This window comes from Polypterus senegalus, chromosome 3 (genome assembly GCF_016835505.1).
Source record: "Polypterus senegalus isolate Bchr_013 chromosome 3, ASM1683550v1, whole genome shotgun sequence".
Lineage (NCBI taxonomy): Eukaryota > Metazoa > Chordata > Cladistia > Polypteriformes > Polypteridae > Polypterus > Polypterus senegalus.
This window is the reverse complement of record NC_053156.1, coordinates 28,255,885-28,272,869: the sequence shown is the minus strand read 5'-3', so window position 1 is coordinate 28,272,869 and position 16,985 is coordinate 28,255,885. Positions and strand designations below refer to the sequence as shown.

The window sequence follows — 16,985 nt, the reverse complement described above, 5'->3', positions numbered from 1 at the left end:
ACAATGGTTATATCTTTATATCAGACTCGGAGGTCTAAAACGTGGAGATTCATCAAAATCTCGAGGTTGTATTTTTGGACAATTACAATATTTTCCCTATACGAGAAAGTAAAGAGCAACAGCAGCCAAATAATAAATAAATGAAACGCCCTAAATGTCAGTGGGGTGACTGCAACAGAAGGTAGTAAAAGAAAACTCCAATCTAGTGAACAAAATGTCTGGTATCTCTATGCCAGTTGGTAAACAGAAATTGATTCATGCACTGGCATTCATTCTTTCTCCGCCGCTTATCTGACACTGGGTCACTGGGGCAACAGACTCAAAAGTAAGGCCCATACATTCCTTTCTCCAAGGCACACTTGCCAACTGATTATGTAGGATCCCATGGTGTTCCCAAGCCATCTGGGAGATCTAATCCTCCCAGCAAATGTTGGGTCTTCTCTGTGGTCTCCTCCCATGTGGTCACGCCCATAAAACCTCCACAGAGAGGCATCCATATCAGACGCCTGAACCACCTCAATTGGCTCCTTTTGATACGAAGGGTCAGCGGCTCTACTCTGAGCCTCTCCCGGATATCTGCGCTACTCATCCTGTCACCCTGCTGAGAGAGCTTATTTTGTCTGCTTATACCAGACTTTTTTTCAGTCATTACCCAAACCTTCTGACCATAGTTGAGGGCTAATTTTGTCTCGGCTCCTTATTCAACATTGCAGATCAGTACTGCCACCGCATAACTGCAGTTGCCACACCAACTCATCTGCCCATCTCACCATTCTTTTTCCCTACATTTGTGAATAAGACCCTGAGATACTTTAGCACATCCACTTGACAAAATGCATTAGTGCACAGCACCAACCCGTGGAACGACAGGGAATTACCATTACTACAGCTCTTAAGCTGTCCCCTATGCACGTGCATCTGACAATGTATGTTATTAATTAATTTTCACCTCTGCATGTACTGCTGTATCACTCGACCTCCATCACTTTGCCACAATGCATAAGGTTGCGCGCCAGTTGTCCTTTGCCAATCAAGTTCAGTTGTGTGGTCTCGTCTATCACAAGATCTCAGTCTGTACTTCACTAGCCTTGTAAACGATGTGTATATAATATGTAATCCAATGTCCTCTTTTCACGAGAGAACTACTTAACAGATTTAGATTGGGTTTTTTTTTTTATAACTTGCTCAAACATGATTTTGTGACTTCTGTCATCACGCTGAGTACCATAGTACACTTGAGAGAGAGGCTGCAGACTGAGAGGAGGGGGAAGTGGGCGGGCCCCTCATCACTCACGCGCCAGCCTCCATTCGAGTCACTCTACCTCTCGCCACGTGTTGGAGTGTACCTTGCCTCCAGTTAGCTATTGATACCGGTTGGATTAACAGACATTATCATCTAAAGATTGGTAAAGCGTAACGTTTTACGTTTTTGAGAGAGAGAGAGATCAGAGCTACGTGTGTTTTAGACGGTAGCTGCTGATTGGCAGAGATATCACGACCATGTGCTTTTCTCCCCACACAGGGGACGCAGAGCTGAACATGATCAGGAGCAGTGCCAACGTTTGACGTTGGAGCGTAACCTACCTTCCGCTTGGCAAGAATTCCATTTTGTTTTTTACATTTTTTTTTTATTGATTTGTAAAGACTGTCCTGTTTCACTACTATATGGGCGGAGCCGCAGGGGACAGCTAGTATTTAATATGTAAATACATAGTGAGGAGAAATGTTTCAATTCACACGTGCAAAAATTCACTAAAGAGGTTTTTTGGGGTATTGCTTTGTTTTCCATGTTGGAAACTAGGGAAACTGCTGCCTAAAGCTTTATTCATGCAGTCATATGAAAAAGTTTGGGAACCCCTCTCAGCCTGCATAATAATTTATTCTACTTTCTACAAAAAAGATAACATGCCTTTGATTTCCTAGGAACATCTGAATACTGGGGTGTTTAGTTTAGTGTTTAGTGAAGCAGTATTTAGTTGTATGAAATTAAATCAAATGTGAAAAACTGGCTGTGCAAAAAAGTGGGTCCCCTTGTCCTTTTGCTGATTTGAATGCCTGTCACTGCTCAATACGGATTACTTGCAACACCAAATTGGTTGGCTTAGCTTATTAAGCTGTGAACTTCATAGACAGAGGTGTCCAATCATGAGAAAAGGTATTGAAGGTGGTCCATTGCAATTTGTGCTTCACTTTGACTCTCCTCTGAAGAGTGACAACATGGGACCCTCAAAGCAACTCTCTAAAGATCTGAAAACAAAGATTGTTCAGTCTCATGGTTTAGGGGAAGGCTACAAAAAGCTACCTCAGAGGTTTAAACTGTCAGTTTCAACTGTAAGGAATGGAATCAGGAAATGGAAGGCCACAGGCACAGTTGCTGTTAAACCCAGCAGGTCTGGCAGGCCAAGAAAAATACAGGAGCGGCATATGAGCAGGATTGTGAGAATGGTAACAGACAACCCACAGATCACCTCAAAAGACCTGCAAGAACATCTTGCTGCAGATAGTGTATCTGTACATCGTTCTACAATTCAGAGCAATTTGCACAAAGAACATCTGTATGGCAGGGTGATGAGAATGAAGCCCTTTCTGCACTGACGTCACAAATGGAGTCGCTTGTTGTATGCTAATGCTCATTTAGACAAGCCAGATTCATTTTGGAACAAAGTGCTTTGGACTGATGAGACAAAAATGGAGTTATTTGGTCAAACAAAACGCTCTTTGCATGGCGGAAGAAGAACACCGCATTCCAAGAAAAACACCTGCTACCTACTGTCAAATTTGGTGGAGTTTCCATCATGCTGTGTGGCTAGTTCTGGGACTGGGGCCCTTGTTAAAGTTGAGGGTCGGATGAATTCAACCTAAGATCAACAAATTCTTCAACTTTGTGACTGAAGCTTGAACATTATCCTGAAGTTATGTAAGGGTTGAATGTTCCAACAAGACAATGACCCAAAACACAGTTTGAAATCTACAAAGGCATTCATGCAGAGGGAGAAGTACAATGTTCTGGAATGATCGTCACAGTCCCCTGACTTGAATATCATTGAAAATCTATGGGATGATTTGAAGCAGGCTGTCCATGCTTGGCAGCCATCAAATTTAACTGAACTGGAGAGATTTTGTATGGAAGAATGGTCAAAAATACCTTCATCCAGAATCCAGACACTCATCAAAGGCTATAGGAAACGTCCAGAGGCTGTTATATTTGTAAAAGGAGGCTCAGCTAAGTATTGATGTAATATCTCAATTGGGGTGCCCAAATTTATGCACCTAATTTTGTTATGATGCATATTGCATATTCTCTGTTAATCCAATAAACTTAATGTCACTGCTGAAATACTACTGTGTCCATAAGGCATGTCAGATATTCAAAGGAAGTTGCTACTTTGAAAGCTCAGCCAATGATAAACAAAATCCAAAGAATTAAGAGGGGTTCCCAAAATTTTTCATATGACTGTACATCCTTGCTTACTTGTTTTGTGCAGCTCCCTAAATAATGTAATCCGTACCATAACAATAAAATGAATTATGTTAGTTAACTAATCGATTTAGCCTGAATGTCGTTAGATATTGTCTGGCCTTAGACATTTAAATTTCAAATTTTCTCTTTTCCTTTATCAGAAAATATGGGAATCTCTTAATGAAAACTTTGTGCCGTTGATTTTTTATTTTATTACAGCAAGTCCTCATTTCTGAATGCTGAAGTCTTAAGTTTGTGGATGGCTGTGTGGATAATCCCTACATGAGGGAATTTAAAATTTTTTTTTTTTTTAAATATTCTGTGGGTTTTCTCATCTTTTGAATTGAGAGTTGTAGGTAGTGTTTTTAAAATCGCTCAAAAGTGAATCCTGAATCATCTCGGTGTTTCATGGAGTTCATAAGGTGGTCCTTCTGGTTAAGGAATGAGCTTGGGAGGCTTCCTAATCCACTCAGTCGCAGCAGTCCAAACTGTCTGTTTTTAATTACCTTCTCAGCACTGTCCAAAATGAATCTACAGCATTTCAGGAATGTTCGGAAGAGCTGAATATGTAAAATAGCACACCACTGGAGGTGGCGGTACATCTCTTCATGACAATGAAGTGTCCCAGTGTATTTTCACTTTGTTTTTCATCCGTCAAAATGAAATTCTTAACATTAATAGCATCCTTGTTCTCGGAGAATGGAAGGTGACCTTTGTTTAGCACTGTGACCTGTAATAACACCCTCTGCAAGATGCACAGAGGGATGTCCTGATCCCAATATCCCTTCTCATTGTTGAGATGCAACAAGAGACAAGTTGGTGAGGTTTACAGATACCACAACTGGGCAGCACCAAAAGCTCGAAGTCCCACTGCTGATTTCTTTCTTGTAGGTCAGCTGTTGTCGGCCAGTCAGCAGAACATTGTGAAAGCCTATTTCCCGGATTACTTCATCCTGCCAGCGAGTGAACAGCTTCACACACGCCAAGCCCAATCTTTCTATGATGACAGCTACCTCGGTCAGTGCCATCTTTTTTTCCCCGCCCCCACCCGTCTGTAACTGACAATCTGTGCTTCATCCCAATGCAGGTTACTCTGTGGCCGTGGGAGAGTTTACAGGAGATACTGATGAAGGTATGATAGCTGGGCTTACTCGGCCGACCTGCTCTTCAAGCGACTGGCTTTAATTGAAAGCTGCTGGGACTGTTCTAATTGAATTCTGAACTTTTGAGTTTTATTAATTTTAAGAACTAGAAATTTTATTATCAATTGAATGAGAGGTTTTTGTGTTTTTATTATTTCTTTGTTTTTGACACTGAACTTTGGACTCCTCCTATTCCAGATTTCGTCACTGGGGTCCCCAAAGGAGACCTGCTGTTTGGCTACGTAAGAAGCATTTTTTTTTTTTTCCTCCCTTCCCCTTTCTTCTTGGCAGTTTTGTGCAAGAGCTGAATTGTCCTGAGAGATGTACTGGCTTTCTGTCATGATTTTTCCTAATTTCATCTGGGAGATGCATAGTTGCTTAATTCCTAAGAAATGTTTGTGAGCTTCAGCTAAGGATGCAGATGTTTTTGATTTGCACTGTTCTTTTGCTTTGCACCCTCTTTTTTTCTGTAGCCGTGCATGATCTGTATAGCTCCTTTCATGTTGGTTCATCTCTCTCACAGCTGTTTTTCCAGACACTTTTGTAATTTTACACCAAAACTGCCATGGATTTATAACTGCTTTTAATACTGGTTTTAAAAAAATGCATATATTTAACACTTAGCACTCTGGGTGGCATAAGTAGAATTCTTCTGTTCTCTTTGTGGAAAGTTCTCCATGTTATGTAAAGAAAAATAAGAAAATGGATATTTTCTATATTTACTGTCCGATGCGATGTGTTGTGTTCCATGTTGTTGTCATTGCATTGACTAGTTGTTAAATCTGAGAATCTACTGTAAATCCTCCATTGAACTCCGTCTGTGTCTCAGTAGCCTTGCAAAGTGTCTTGAGATGGGGAAAACTGTTTATACGTATATAGTGTACTGGGGGGCTCTGCTCGCTTCGCTTGCCAACCCTCGTGTGGTCCCTACGTACTCATCATTTCGCAGATCAGCAGCTTGTGACGAATCGTGCTGTGCTTTTGGATAATACAGATATCAACTCTGTCTTTGATATCTCTGTCTTTCGAAACTATTATCGGTGACAGTTCATCACATATTGGTTTATTATATATGTGAGCATGATCTTTCAGATTCATATAGAAATCCAAAAAAACTTTGTTTTTCAGATAAATTTTGTGTAAAGTGTGATACTTTTGGACATATGGATTTGTATCCATTATTGGCTGTAGAATTTTTAATACGTCTGATCGTTTCAATTCTATGTTTCATTGCTTCTCCATGATCATAAATATAAACCTGACCGAATTGTGGTTTCTTTGAAATGTAAACTTGTAGTAGCTCTGTCATATCACCTATGTCTATATATTCAATCTCTTTTTGCTGTTCTGTTATATCGAGTAATAATTTCCGTTTGTTAGCTCTAATGCAATCTTTACTATCAGTTTTTTGAGACTTTCGAATTTTAGTACTTTCATAATCTCTAACCTGCTCTTCATGTGTATCGTGCCAACGTTTTTATGATGTTCTACTTTGTCTTCTACTCTTTGTCTTTTCTTCTTGTACTGTGTGTCTTATTTCTGCCCCCGCTTGGACCTGTTTGGTTTTTAATTCATCTCTTGGCTCAAAGTCTTGTCTCGCGGGACATGAAATTATCTCCCTGGAAATGTCTCATCTCGTTTCTCTGAAAAAGTCTTGTCTCGTCCCAAGATTTTTTTTTTATATATAATAGAGAGATATAGTAGTCCCTGTCTTGCACAAGGCAGAGTCTCAATACTTTAACAAAACCAGCTTTATTCCAGTTGAAACGGGAACAGCACGGTTATTTAATGTAGCGGGATTTACCGCTCTCCTATACAGAGACACAGCAATCAGGCAGGGTCGTGGCCAGGTTGTACTGTTGCGTACATTTATAATGCTCCTTGCATCACCCATCGATGGCAGGTGCTCATAGCGCAACCATGATCTTTTTGGATTTGTTTTCGTGGCGAGCTGCTACAGTACTGGGAGCCTGCAGTTGCCCTGGCGACCGATAGTCTGTCTTCCACAGAGGCGGCGATCGCACTTCAGGACACTCTTTGCAAGTCGTCCCATCAGAGGGAGCCCCAAAACAGTTTAGAAACCTTACAGTATGAAAATATATATAATATTGTAAAAAAAGACACCCATAAAGTGTTGTTGTGGTGTCTGGAGGCAAACCCTGTATAACTGGAAAAAACGTTTCAGAAATGGGTTGAAAAAGAGAAATCATCTTAACAGACACAAGCCCAAATGTTGACGGTCTCAAAATGGTGGATCTTCTGGTAATAAGGAGGTGTGGTACAGAGAGGCGGGTCCAAGTGGACAGACTCCAGAAGTGAAGTTAGGGGTTGTAAAGCAGTCATTCTTATCGTCTGCAGAGGGAGGAAAAAAAATTAAGGTATTAGTAACTAGTAATCACTTAATTCCTAGTGATTACCATCACCCGAGCCCTCGGGCTGTCCCCAATGTGCACACTGATACTCAACTAAATATTAAAAGTGTGTGTTTGTGTATAATGTGTTTGAAATGGTTACATACAGTGTTTATTGATTTGGAGAATGCTTATTATAGAGTGCCATGTCAAGTACTCTGGAGGTCTGCCTGAGAAAGAGAGAGTTGGACCAGAGAAGTAGGTCGGGTTTGTCCAGGATATGAATGAGGGAGTGAAGCAGTGATGGGGTGATGGACAATATCCCAGTTAGTCTGCACCAGGGATCTTCTTGAAGGTCCTTACCTCGTTGATCTGATTATGGATTAGTGAGTCATGGGATAAAAGACTAATCCTCCTGGTTCAGGCTTTTAGTTGATGACATTGTTTTGTGTAGCACCAGGAAGTGGAAGTGGGAAGAATGGAGGAAAGCTTTGGAAGATAGAGCTCCAGCAGCCATACCACCTGCAATTCTGCCCCCCAATCATCCCCTGTCTCTAATTAGCTACCTCCGTCACCAGTACATCACCTAACAGCTCATGTGTGATGAGCGTACTGCTGCAAAAATGGCTGCCGTTGCATCATCCAGCTGGATGCTCCACATTACTGTTGGTTGAAGTGGCTCCCCACTCATTGAAGTGCTTTGAGTAGTGGGAAAAGTGCTTTATAAAAGTGAATTATTATTATTATTATTAGAAGCTTAAAGATTAATAGGAATAAGACAGAATTTTTGAGGTTTAATAATGATTATAATTCAGAAGTTAGCCTGCAGGAAGAGCCATTGAAAAGGATGGTTTAAGTTTAAATATCTATCAGTGGTAGCTGAAGATGGAAAACATGACAAAGAGAGAACCCATGGAGCTTTGTGGATTGAACAATTGGAAAAAGGCGTCGGGAGTATTGTGTGATCGAAGAATTAAGGTGAAAGTTAAGTCAGATTTTTAAGACTATGGTTAGACCTCCAATAATGATTGGAACTGAGACATGAACAGTAAAGTGAGGACAGGAGATGAATTAGATGTGGCAGAAATGAGAATGTTGAGCTGTTTGTGTGTAGAACTGAATAAGAATTGAGACGATCGGTACAACTAAAGTGGGGGAGAGATCTAAGAAAGTACAGGAAAGTAAGTTGAGGTGGTATGGACTTGTGATGAGGAGAGACGGTGAAATATGCTGGTAAAAGCATGATGGAAATAGGAAGTACAGGGGAAGAGAAGGCGAGGTGGCCAAAGTGGAGATGGATGGATAAACTGAAAAGATCTGAAGGAAAAGGGCTTGACTGAGGAAGAGGTGCAAGGGTGAGGAGTTTGGAGAAGGTCAATCCAAGCACATGATGATATTTACATGACAATAAAATATATTACACACACACACACAGTTTGTATTCAGAAGCTTTTTTTCCCCACATTTAGGTATGTTTCAACTTTGTTAATCATTTCCCTTGTCCCCTCACCAAGCAACACTCAATACACCATAATAAAAAAGTGAATCCCAGATTTTAGACATTTTTGCAAATTTATTAACAATAAACTGAAATATTGCATTCACACACATTCAGACCCTTTAGTGAGTATTTCGTTCATTTTGGCAGTGTTTCCAGCCTGGAGTCTCCTTGGGTCTGACACAACAAGCCAAACATTTGGATTTGGAGATTTCCTGCCATTCTTCTCTGCAGATGCTCTCAAGCCATAGAGGCTGTCAGTGGAAAGTTAGGTCTCCCTAGGGATGTTTGACTTGGCTGAAGCCCAGGCCCTTGCTGGGCCACTACAGGACATTTCCAGAGTTGTCCGTAAGCCACCTCTGTGATGTCTTTTCTTTGTGCTTTGGGTTATTCTGTTGTCTGGAGTAGGTCTTCCTTAAGGATATCTCTGTAATTTGCACTGTTCTGCTTTCCATTAACCCTGTCTAGTCTCCCAGTTCATGATGCTGTCAAAACCATGCATTGCCTATGGAATGCTATTGCACAGGTGGCGAGTGGTGCTTGGTTTCCTCTTGACATGACATTTAGAATTGAGACCATATTGTTCATTCTTAATTCTCATGGTCACAGAGTCGTGTTGAGCTTGCTTGTTTTGTCTGGCTACTCTGCCATTAAGCCCAGATCGGTGAAGTGTTGTGGTGATGGCCGTCGTCCTGGAAGTTTCTCCCCTTTCCACACAGGTTCTCAAGAGCTCAATCAGAGAAGACATCCTTTCGCCTAAGTTTGCTCAGTTTGGCTGGGTGGTCAACTCCAGGAAGAGTCGTGGTTAACCCAAACTCTTTCATTTAAGTATTATGGAGGTTCCCATTTTCTTGGGGACCATCCCATCTCCAAGCTCCACAGGCAGTTCCTTCGACCTCATGGCTTGGGTTTCACTCAACTGTGATAGACAGGTGTGTGCTTTGCCTAATCGGGTCCAATCATTTGCATCGACCACTGTTAAACTCCAAACAAGGCGTAGAGACATCTCAATGATGATCAAGTGAATGGGATGCACCAAAGGGTCCAAATGTGCGTGTCAATGTCAAATTTCATTTTTTTTTTTTCGTTTTTAATAAATTAGTAAAACTTCCTAAAATCCTGTTTTTTTTTTTTTTGCTTTGTCATACTGGTGTATTGAGCATTACTTAACAAAGGGAAAAAAATGTATACTTTTTATATAAGGCTGCAGCATAACAAAATGTGCATTTTACAGAGTCCAGTATCTCCTGTTTTCTGTAGTGCCTTTCATGAGAACATAAGAAGTCCATTTGTTTAGCTAATAGGTTTTCCGTCCCAATAATAATTCAATACTGAGCATCATTCCAAAGCTCTTTAAAAGCACAGATTCATGGGGCACGGTTTTCAGTTTACTTGCTCAGGCTCACACAGTGAGTTCAAGGGGGGAACTGAACAAGCTGCCTTGTGGGTTAGAGTCCAGTTACTTGTCCACCATGCTCTGTTGCCTGCCACAGGGGCACACAAATGTACCAGATGTGCTATGCCAATGGTTCAACACTGCAGCAGGCAGGAGACTGTCCTCCATTTAAAAGAATCGGCTCTGCACCTCATGCTGCATTTTTTAACATACCAAAGTCCGATCAAACAAACCTCCATTACCAACCACTCTGCTTTCACCTCCAAGACTTTCAAACTTTAGATTTCTAAAGTTTAGGTGTTTCAATGCCATTTAATTTTGTTTTCTGTAAAATATCTTCAGTGCTGTGTGTGAAGCATTTTTGTGAATTCCTATTTGGGCATCAGACTTGACTGTAGCATTTTGAAATACTTTTTCTTCTTCATCACTCACCTTAATTATTTATTTATTTATTTTTAGGTGGCCATTCTTAATGGAACCAACATAAAGACCGTCTCAAATATTTCCGGCACTCAGGTAAGATCTCTTTTGAATTTCATCCTTCTAGCTCACAAAACTTTTTAGGCCTTCTTAACCATTCATTTTGTTGCACTGGGTTGAAGGGGGTAAATGGAGCTTGAGGGAAATTGTCACTGGTGGGCATCAAGTTTGGATTATAGCTGTCGTACTTTCAGAAGGATTTTAAAGAAGTTTAAATTGGTTCCTGTTCTTGAGAGTTTAACCTTAGACGCCTGGGTTCTCATGTTTAAATCCTGTCTTAGATTCCATCCTAAAATTCCGCTCCTGTTCGAAAGGCGAAAACCACATACGCATACAAAAAATTGGATTTCTAAAACTGCATCTACTGTACGTCACATGCCATGCCAAGTGCCTTTAGAAATTGCAATTCAACTTAAAATTATGCAATTTTAGCCACCATATATGCTGTGTTAAAAAAAAATTAAATAAATAAAAATGCTATGATCTAATCACCATCTCTGGTGCCCTCCATAATGTTTGGGACGAAGACGCTTCATCTCAACCCCACCGATTTACTCCTGTGGTAAAGTATCATCATTTTTAATAATGAATGCAAACCTCCTTCAATGAAAGTCTGCAATGTGCATTATAATTGTTTGATTAGTAATTTTTAATCTGTGGCTCAAAGGGGGAAATCAAAGGGAAAAAAAAAAATGAAGCTTTATTCCAAACATTATGGAGTGCAGTGTACGTTATGGAGTGTCCTCTTTATGACAAACCATAGAAGAACACAGAAAATGAAACTTCAGTGAAATTCTACTTTACAGAGGTAGAGAACTTCAACATTATATTTTGATGTACTTTCTGTGGGAGTTTTACTTTATTTATTTTTTTGATTTTATTTATTTTATTGAAATCACACAACATTCCATACAACTGAATACATTTTTACAAACATAAGATCAAAAACAAATCAACCTTTCTGTGGGAGTTATAAATAAGCAAATTTAAAAAAAGTGTGGGAGCAGCTGAGAGGGTACAGCAGTAGCAATGTGCCATCATGGAGTGCCCAGACCCCTGCCAATACACAGTGTGAACTGACACTGGCTATAAACGCAGGACTGTGAGATATTAAGAAAATTCTTATTAAAAAATATGAAAATAAATGTCAACGTTGCACTGCATACAAGTCTCTTTTTACATTCATCATACAATGTCCAAAAGTGTTTGAGTTTGCGTTGATGTCCTGAGGAATGGTGTCTTGGGTTATCCATGTGCTCATCTTGGCCTATCTCAGGTGGCAGAGACTATTCCTGTTTCTGTGCTATGTCATGCAGTATTGTATAAATCATCATCAAGTCCTACCGTGAGAACTCTAAATCCAAAGAGGACTGTTTCACTTATGTTAGGTAGAATGCCCAGAGGGGACTGGGCAGTCTAATGGTCTGGTATCCCTACAGATTTTATTTTTTTTTCTGTCCACCCTGGCCATTGGACCTTACTATTATTCTATTTTAATTAATGTTGACTTTTCTATTCTTTCTTATGTAAAGCACTTTGAGCTACTGTTTGTATGAAAATGTGCTATATAAATAAATGTTGTTGTTGTATAAGCTTTTGCATGGTGGCAAACCTTTGTGGTGTGCAGCCTCAGAAGTCTAACCACCACCATCATTCATAATGGTGGTTCTATCACAAACAATTTCCAGGAGTGTATTATGTCTCCTCTACTAAAATTTAATTTTACTCCTATCAATTAGGTTTACTTCCCAAGAAGCTAAACCTCACACACAGCATGACACTGAATTCGGCTTCCCACACTACTATTTGATAAAATAAAGAAATTTTGGATTCAGCCTGCCCACCACAGAATAATATTATTCGGACACACTTGAGCATCACATATTAGTGCTATATTAACTGAATGAAAGGGTGGCACAGTGGTAGCGCTGCTGCCTCGCAGTTAGGAGTCCCAGGTTCTCTTCCCAGGTCCTCCCTGCGTGGAGTTTGCATGTTCTCCCCGTGTCTGTGTGGGTTTCCTCCAGGCGCTCCGATTTCCTCCCACAGTCCAAAGACATGCAGTTTAGGTGGATTGGCGATTCTAAATTGGCCCTAGTGTGTGTGGGTGTGTTTGTGTGTCTCCTGTGGTGGGTTGGCACCCTGCCCGGGATTGGTTCCTGCCTTGTGCCCTGTGTTGGCTGGGATTGGCTCCAGCAGACCCCCCGTGACCCTGTGTTCGAATTCAGTAGGTTGGAAAATGGATGGATGGATAACTGAATGAAAATGCTTTCTCTTACAAAATCATTCATTCTGTGATTGGGTCTTTTTTGCAAAATGTGTAATAGTCAATTGTGTCAAATACATCACAATCGTTACAAATTGTCCTTTGATCTTGGCTTGCTTACCCTGAAATCGCATGTATCTGGGTAATTCTTAAGTATACTCTCCTATACAGAAGATATGATGGAACTCGGGGATGACTTAAAAGCCCCTGTCACCAAATACCCTACAGTTGTGAAAACTTAACTGGGATTGAGTGATTTTTTTTTGTGTGATGGTCTCTGTAATGTAGGGTCTGATTTAGCACACGTCTACAAGAGGATGGCTCTAGGTAGTCTAAATCGATGTATAAGCCGGTCACGATTACGAGACATAAAATCATTGCGATCCTTCAGAACTTGCTCCTTGCTGTAGCCTACCATTAGCAATCTCTTCCAAAAGAGTTAGTGTTGCCATTGCCAGTTAAGCCGTACAACACACATTTACACTCTTTTTATAGGTTAAATTGATGGTCTATACATTAAAAGCAATTAACATTAAGAGTTTGCATTAGATGTTATTCCCAACCCTGAAGACCCGCTGCATTGAAAGTTCAGGAACATCAGAATGGGACTTGACGCATCATTGAAACGGGCAATGACGCCTTTCTTCTTCACTTCATTTTGCATTTTAGCAGCTCCAAGTAGCTTGACAGACATTTTGGTGATGGCAAGATTTACAGATTGTTAATTTTCTGCTTCGTTGAGCCAATTTTTCACACCAAGTTTGTGCTTTATAAATCTTAACTTTTGCATAAGAAATGGCTTATGCATGTTTCCAAATATAAGCACATTTAGTATACGAGATTTGTCTTTCTCAGGGGCATGGCTAAGGAGCACCGCACACCAGAAGTGTGCAAAGTTGTGTCGCCTACCTCTGTCATCTGCAGTATCTTTAATCCATACAATTTAAGTATAATTAAAATTGTGAAAACATTGTGTGATGGGAACACAAGTGTGAGAGCAAGTTGACTCTACTAAAGCCTAATGGATGGTGTGCTAAGTACAAGAATAAGCATGAAAAGAAAAGCACTGTCCAGAAGATTAGACAATGTCAGAAAACCAGCGTAAGGGTTTAAACTAAGCAATCAAGAATATTGTCACTAAAAGGGTAACCAAAAAAAAAAACACGGAGCTAGAGGTGTTTTAACAGTTAGAGTTTTCACTAACAATCACCCAAGCCAAAAATGGAGAGGTGCCAGTGATGTCCTTTGAACACATTCTGACTTGTTTCCCAGGTAACAGTGAAACAATGATGAAAGTTAAGCCAAATGAGTTCTATTTATGTGTATGTGTTGTGATAGAAACACAGACCAGACATCGTGAAAAGGATTGGGGCAGCCGCATGTGTAATATCCCTGGCTGCAAAAGGCTTTTGAAAATGACAGAGTTGTTCACAAGACTGAGTCCAAAACATAACTGATTCCTTGGTGGTAAGATGGCGGCTTTAAAGGCCCGCAACCCGGAGGTGACGTCTTCGAAGGGCCCACGACCGGAGGTGATGTCTTTGAAGGCACTGGAACCTGGCAGGATTTCTCGGGAAAGGTCTGGAGGGAACTGAGAAAGACAGTCCATGCACCCCGCTGCCCCCTGGTCGGATGTCGTGTTACCATTACTTAAGCCCTTTAGCTGCCTACTACTCGCACGTGTGCGACAGTGTATATTTTTTTTAATTAAAGAAAAGCATTAAACTGTTTGTAAAAACCACTATTGGGGTTGGCAAAACATAGCATAAGTCTATAAAATATGAATTAAAATATAACCGTTTCATGACTGGACACACGTCAAAATGACCGACATGCTGTTGAGTTAGTTGGGTGGTAGAGAAAGGTGCAGCTTAATCTTTTACATTTTATACTTGGGGGCGCAGCATGTCGTAGGCCAGTTAAATGTTCACAGCAAACGCACTGTACTTTACTGCATTTTTAGATTTAATCTCTGGCTCATTTTCAACAGTATGAAACCATTTTTAAAATCAAATATGCATTCTATTAAGTTAACAGTTCCTTTCAATTGTATTTTCAATTCTTGATAATTTTTTTCTGTCCACACTCTGGAACTTCTGTACTTTTTGAAGTGGTGGTGGGTCACGTGGATGCCATTAACTCCACTGCTGATGACTTTAATGTGGGATGTTGTGGCTACATAAAACTTTTGCTTTGCGAATCAACCAACAAGCTTTAATTTTATTTAGCTTTCTTTGATCGTGAATACCCTACCAAGTTCTTTTACAAAATTCAAGAGCTGTGCCACCATTCATGCAGTAAGTTCCCGATGCCTTGTGGTATACTGGCATACAGTCCTGCGTCTAATGCTAAGCACACATAACTGGATAATCAACCCGATTTTGAGCTGGATCCCCAGCCAATCTGACAATCTGAAAACGTTATATAAATGATTTGATTTGAATAGGGATATAAGTAATAAGTTTGTAGATGATACCAAGCTTAGTGGATTGGCAGATAATCTAAAATCATACAGGCTTGGGCAGATTTGTCGCAGATGAAATTTAATGTCAGTAAATGTAAAGAATTATACATAGGAAATAAAAATGTTAGGTTTGAATACACAATGGGTGGTCCCCAAATCGAAAGAAGGATTTAGGAGTCGTAGTGGACTCTAAGCTTCCGACTTCCAGACAGTGTTCAGAAGCCATTATTAAGAAGGCTAACAGACTGTCAGGTTATACAGTAATCCCTCCTCGGTGAAAATCCGCGAAGTAGAAACCATATGTTTGTATGATTATTTTTATATATTTTAAGCTCTTATAAACTCTCCCACACTATTTATAAATATTCTCCACACAGTTATACAGTAAACCCTCATTTATCGCGGTTAATCCCTTCTAGACTCTACTGCGATAAATGCATTTCCACGAAGTAGAATTCTTTATTTATAAATCTAATATTTTCGCAGTTAGAGCATAGAAAACCTGTTTACAACCTTCTAAATACGTTTTTTAACATTATTAGAGCCCTCTAGACATGAAATAACACCCTTTAGTCAAAAGTTTAAACTGTGCTCCATGACAAGACAAAGATGACAGTTCTTTCTCACAATTAAAAGAAAGCAAACATATCTTCCTCTTCAAAGGAGTACACATCAGAAGCAGAGAATGTCAGAGAGAGAGAGAGAAAAGCAAACAATCAAAAATCAATAGGGCTGTTGGGCTTTTAAGTATGAGAAGCACCGCGATAAAGCGGCTGCAAGGAAGGGATCAATGTGAAGATAGTCTTTCAGCATTTTTTAGAGGAACCGTTTCCTCTATGCAAACAGCCCCTCTGCTCACACCCCCTTCGTCAGGAGCAGAGAATGTCCGAGAGAGTGAGAGAGACAGAGAAAAGCAAACAATCAAAAATCAATACGTGCTGTTAGAGCTTTTAAGTGTGCGAAGCACCGCACGGGAAGCATATCGTATATCATTGAGGAGTTTTATTTAATACGTAATACGTGCTCTGATTGGGTAGCTTCTCAGCCATCTGCTAATAGCGTCCCTTGTATGAAATCAACTGGGCAAATAAACTGAGGAAGCACGTACCATAAATTAAAAGACCCATTGCCCGCAGAAATCCGTGAACCAGCGAAAAACCTGTGATATATATTTAGATATGCTTACATTTAAAATCCGCGATGGAGTGAAGCTGCGAAAGTTGAAGCGCGATATAGTGAGGGATCACTGTATAGTGCCTTGATGTGTGCAGTACAAGTCACAGGAGGTTCTACTCAACCTTTTATAACACACTAGTGAGGCCTCATCTAGAGTCCTGTGTGCAGTTTTGGTCTGTAGGCTACAAAATGACATAACAGTGCTAGAAAAGGTCCAAGAGAAGAGCGACTAGGCTGATTCAGGGCTACAGGAGATGAGTTAGGAGGAAAGGTTAAAAGAGCTGAGCCTTTACAGTTTAAGAAAAAGATGAATAAGTGGAGACCTGACTGAAGTGTTTAAAATTATCAAAGGAATTAGTCCAGTGGATTGAGACTGACTTTAAAATGAGATCATCATTATGACGTTTTTCTTTACACACGGACATGGAATAAGGACCAAGTAGTGTGGTAGACAGTAGGACTTTAGGGACTTTCAAAACTCAACTTGGTGTGGGATGTTTTAGTCTTCTCTTTATAAATAAAAAAAAAAAAAAGTGGATAGGACCAACAAGCCTTTTTGTGCTGAATGGCTTGTTTTCGTCTAGGCTGTTCTGATGTTTCAGAACAGTGTATTAGTTATCTTACCAGGTTTTTCTGTAATATGAGAGACAGTGGATTGAGAGCGTATTCAGACTCTTTCACTTTCTACAAACATTATCATGTTGTGGATTTAATTTTAAATAGATTTCTTTACTGCTCCTTAATGTACACTCTAA

General features: G+C 40.1%; 1 protein-coding gene across 1 annotated transcript in view; it reads left to right on the top strand.

Moving 5' to 3' along the window:
- itga5 (integrin, alpha 5 (fibronectin receptor, alpha polypeptide)) overlaps window positions 1-16,985 on the top strand; it is a 168,526-nt gene that overhangs the window by 108,565 nt on the left and 42,976 nt on the right. The window contains exons 7-10 of the mRNA XM_039746867.1: window positions 4,352-4,477; window positions 4,548-4,592; window positions 4,801-4,844; window positions 10,307-10,363. Of these exons, the coding sequence (XP_039602801.1) occupies window positions 4,352-4,477; window positions 4,548-4,592; window positions 4,801-4,844; window positions 10,307-10,363 (272 nt within the window). The remainder of the gene's footprint in view (window positions 1-4,351; window positions 4,478-4,547; window positions 4,593-4,800; window positions 4,845-10,306; window positions 10,364-16,985) is intronic.